Genomic DNA, 3,532 nt, shown 5'->3' with positions numbered 1-3,532 from the left:
GGGGTGAGGGGTGAGGGGTGAGGGAGTAGTGTCTGTGACTGATTTCTGTGTGTATATGTCTCCCCAGGGTGTACCTTTCCCTCAGAATGAAGCCAACGCCATGGACGTGGTCGTACAGTACGCCATCCATCGCCTTAACTTCAAGGTCGAAGATATAATTATGTACGCCTGGTCTATCGGTGGTTTCACAGGTAAGAGCTATCTTCAGGAACCACACACCACTCCCCCCCCGCCACCCCTGTCCTCTTCTTAATTGAGACCCCAAGACCCCTGCTGGAAAGTTAAACTTCAAACAGGAACATTACCCCTGGTGGCCTCCCCGATGTTATACTTGAAGCAAATATTTCTTTTAAAAAAAACAACTGCAAGATTATCCAGTTGCTGTTAGTGGGAGCTGGCTGTGTGTAAGTTAGCTCTCACACTCATTACATTACAGTAATTTTGTGGCATCCCATGTGGTTTACTGGACTAACGACCAGTTGAAGATGATGCACCAAGTATGGCTCACTCCCTCACCATCCCTACAAGCTGTTATCTGTTCACAGGCAGAGCTGGGTCCTCTGCAAACAGATGGAACATGATCCAGGCTCTCTCATCTCAACTCCGGGGCCATCTCCCCAGTTCTGTAAGGCAGGAACGGAAATGCATTTCCTTTTCCTGCTCTGCTCAAGACTCTGGGAATTGATGGCAATGAAGAGTTAACATAGTCCTCAGTGGTGGGGAAGCTTGTAGAAACAATTACCTTCTGAAATTCCGTGTGCTTCACATTAATGACGTTACTCCCATTGAGCCTCTATGTTCCCCCTTCAAAACAAAATCTCCCAAGTTAGGTAAACATGATTTCCCCTTTAGATATCCGTCCTGGCTGTTCTGAATCAGCTCACTGTTTTCCACGCGGTTACCAAATCTATCCTGAATCTTTGTTTCTACAAGCTGCCCCACCGCTGAGGATTAAGTTAGCTCTTAATTGCAATCGATTCCCGGCGCCTGGAGCAGAGCAGAGAAAGGAAACTGAAACCGTTTGTGAGATCAATGCTTCTGTTGTTTACTGCCGACCGTAAAGGTTACTTTGAACAATGTGTGCCTTTCAGCTACCTGGGCGACGATGACCTACCCAGAGATCAGCTCTCTGGTCTTGGATGCTTCCTTTGATGATCTGATACCCCTTGCGTTGAAGGTCATGCCAGAGAACTGCAGTAAGTAACGTTTAATCGGATGTTGCTGGTGTCACAGTGTCACTGGGTTCCTCATCCCGGGGACCAGGCTGATTTTCTGGAGTTTGTGTGTGTGTGTGTGTGTGTGTGTGTGTGTCGGGGGGTGGGGAACGGTAGGTGGGTTCAAATCTCACCTGCCTGGTCTGGCCTGCACGTGACTCCAGACCCACTGCAATCTGCCTGACTGTGATTCTACACTGTGCTCTGGGTAATAAATGTTCGCCCAGTCAGCAACCCCTCACATCGCCATCAGTTTTTAAAGAATGAAAAAAACACCCCACCACATGTGAACCTACAGTCTGGTTGCACTAAAGAGAAGCTTGGAGAGTTTGGAAGGAATCCTAAAACAAAGGACTGTGGGTTTTCTGAGAAATCTGGAATAAATTCAGAAAGAGCTGTGACAAATCCTCACAGCGGAGAGAGAAACAGAGTGAACCTTTCCAAACCTTACATTGGTACTGGCAAACTGTTCACTTTGTTTCTCCCTGTGCATGCCCCTCTGGGTTTCTTGCAGCTTTAGTTTTTTTTTGTGATGTTCCTTGAAAACATTCTCTTCGATGTGTTCACTGACCCGAATTAGCCCCCTCTGGTTCACCATTGTCCTTCAGGGAGTGAAATCTGCTGTCCTTCCTCAGACTGGCCTACACGTGACTCCAGACCCACGGCATTCGGCTTGACTCTTAATGGAAGATTTAATTGAATTTAACTTCCTGAACCCTTAGCCCCAGGGCATTAGCTGGTGTTTTTTCCCAAAGCGGATTATACAGGTGTCATTGTCTGCCTGTTTTATTCTGGGGTGTTCGCTCCTGTTGTTGGTACAATCAGCAATGATGACCTTGGACTCTAACTCTCTCCCTCTCTCTCCTGTTCCCTCCCTCCCTCGCTCGCTCCCTCGCTCCCTCCCTCGCTCTCTCTCTCTCTCTCTCTCTCTCTGTCTCTCTCTCCCTCTCTGTGTCTCTCTCCCTCGTGTCGTCACCAGAGGGTCTGGTTACGCGGACAGTTCGAGACTACTTGAACCTCAACAATGCAGAGCAGCTGTGCAAGTGAGTCGGTGAGGGTTAAAGACGGAGGCAGTGACCCTGCGGCCAGTGTGTGACACCCCGACCCCCCCAACACCACCTCACCATCAACCCTACCGACCCTGACCCCCGCCTCCCCGTGACCCTGTGATCCCCGTGTAAACCATTCTCCTTAAACCCTGCGGGGCTCAGTCAGCAGGATCGGGCACCTCTGTGGGCCCACAGTGTCAGATTCTGCCCCCTTTGTACCGGGGAGGAGGGGAGGGGAGGGGAGGGGAGGGACAGAGAGGGATGGCCCAGCTTTTGACCCTGGGTGGTTAAATGGGAGACCGGAGCGCGGGCGGCTGCTCTGATCTCTGAGAGCTGCAGTTCTGGATGGCGTTACGGTCAGGGCCAGTCGCTGGGTTGGGCATTCTCAAATCGCACTGCACTGCCCCCCCGCCCCTGCCCCGAGCGGGGATTATCGAAGAAAGCTCCACTGTCAGCACCTTGTTTGTCGGTTGTGAATTGTATCTGAGTGAGCTGACGGTTGTGTGCACGCGGCTTAAATGTCTCCTTTTGGTTTGAAGGTACCAGGGGCCTGTGTTACTGATCAGGAGGACGAAGGATGAAATAATCACAACCATGTGAGTAGGAGACACTCCCCCTTTCTCTCTCTGTCTCAGGGTGGTCTATTTCCTGACCCCCTCCGTCCCCCTCCCCCCCCGCTCCCCCCCCCCCCCCCCCCCACCGCAAGTCTGTGCCTGCCCTCTGCCCCTTTGCCTACCAGCCGTGCTGGTCACAGCCTGTCTTGTGACGCCAACACCGTCGAGAGCGCCAACGGAAGCTCAGCACTGTGGGGGTCTTACGGGCGGACCCTCGCTGTACCCCGCGGCCAGTTGGATAGACCCTGAGGCCCGAGCAACAACAGGGTGGTGGTTACCAGGCCTGCTTTTTACCGACATCGGTCAAGTGCACGCAAAGATCCTCTGCTGTTCTTTGGAAAACTGGCCCCAGGGTTTTATCTCAGTGATGTCTGCTATCACCCTGAACTGTAGGACAGGACTCATTAATCCAGAAACAAGCATCACTGTTACTGTATCCCCCACTGTCAACATCCTGACGGGTTACCGTCTTCAACAAGAGACAATCTAAGCATCACTCCCTTGGCGTTCAATGGTGTTCCCATCACTGAATCCCCCCACTATCAACATCCTGGGGGTTACCATTGACCAGAAACACAACCGGACTCCCCACATAAACACAGCGGCTACAAGAGCAGGTCAGAGGCTGGGAATCCTGCGGTGAGTAACTCCTGAC

At 51.8% G+C, this 3,532-nt stretch overlaps 1 protein-coding gene across 1 annotated transcript in view; it reads left to right on the top strand.

Annotated features, from left to right (window-relative positions):
* LOC125486984 (phosphatidylserine lipase ABHD16A-like) overlaps positions 1–3,126 on the top strand; it is a 3,278-nt gene extending 152 nt beyond the window's left edge. Inside the window, exons 2-6 of the mRNA XM_048616694.1 lie at positions 68–191; positions 1,092–1,196; positions 2,194–2,257; positions 2,803–2,859; positions 3,003–3,126. Coding sequence (XP_048472651.1) covers positions 68–191; positions 1,092–1,196; positions 2,194–2,257; positions 2,803–2,859; positions 3,003–3,126 — 474 coding nt within the window. The remainder of the gene's footprint in view (positions 1–67; positions 192–1,091; positions 1,197–2,193; positions 2,258–2,802; positions 2,860–3,002) is intronic.
* Positions 3,127–3,532: the final 406 nt, after the last annotated feature.

Source organism: Rhincodon typus, chromosome 35, assembly GCF_021869965.1.
Source record: "Rhincodon typus isolate 14 chromosome 35, sRhiTyp1.1, whole genome shotgun sequence".
Lineage (NCBI taxonomy): Eukaryota > Metazoa > Chordata > Chondrichthyes > Orectolobiformes > Rhincodontidae > Rhincodon > Rhincodon typus.
The sequence above is the reverse complement of the archived record's forward strand: the minus strand, read 5'-3'. Positions and strand labels throughout refer to the sequence as shown.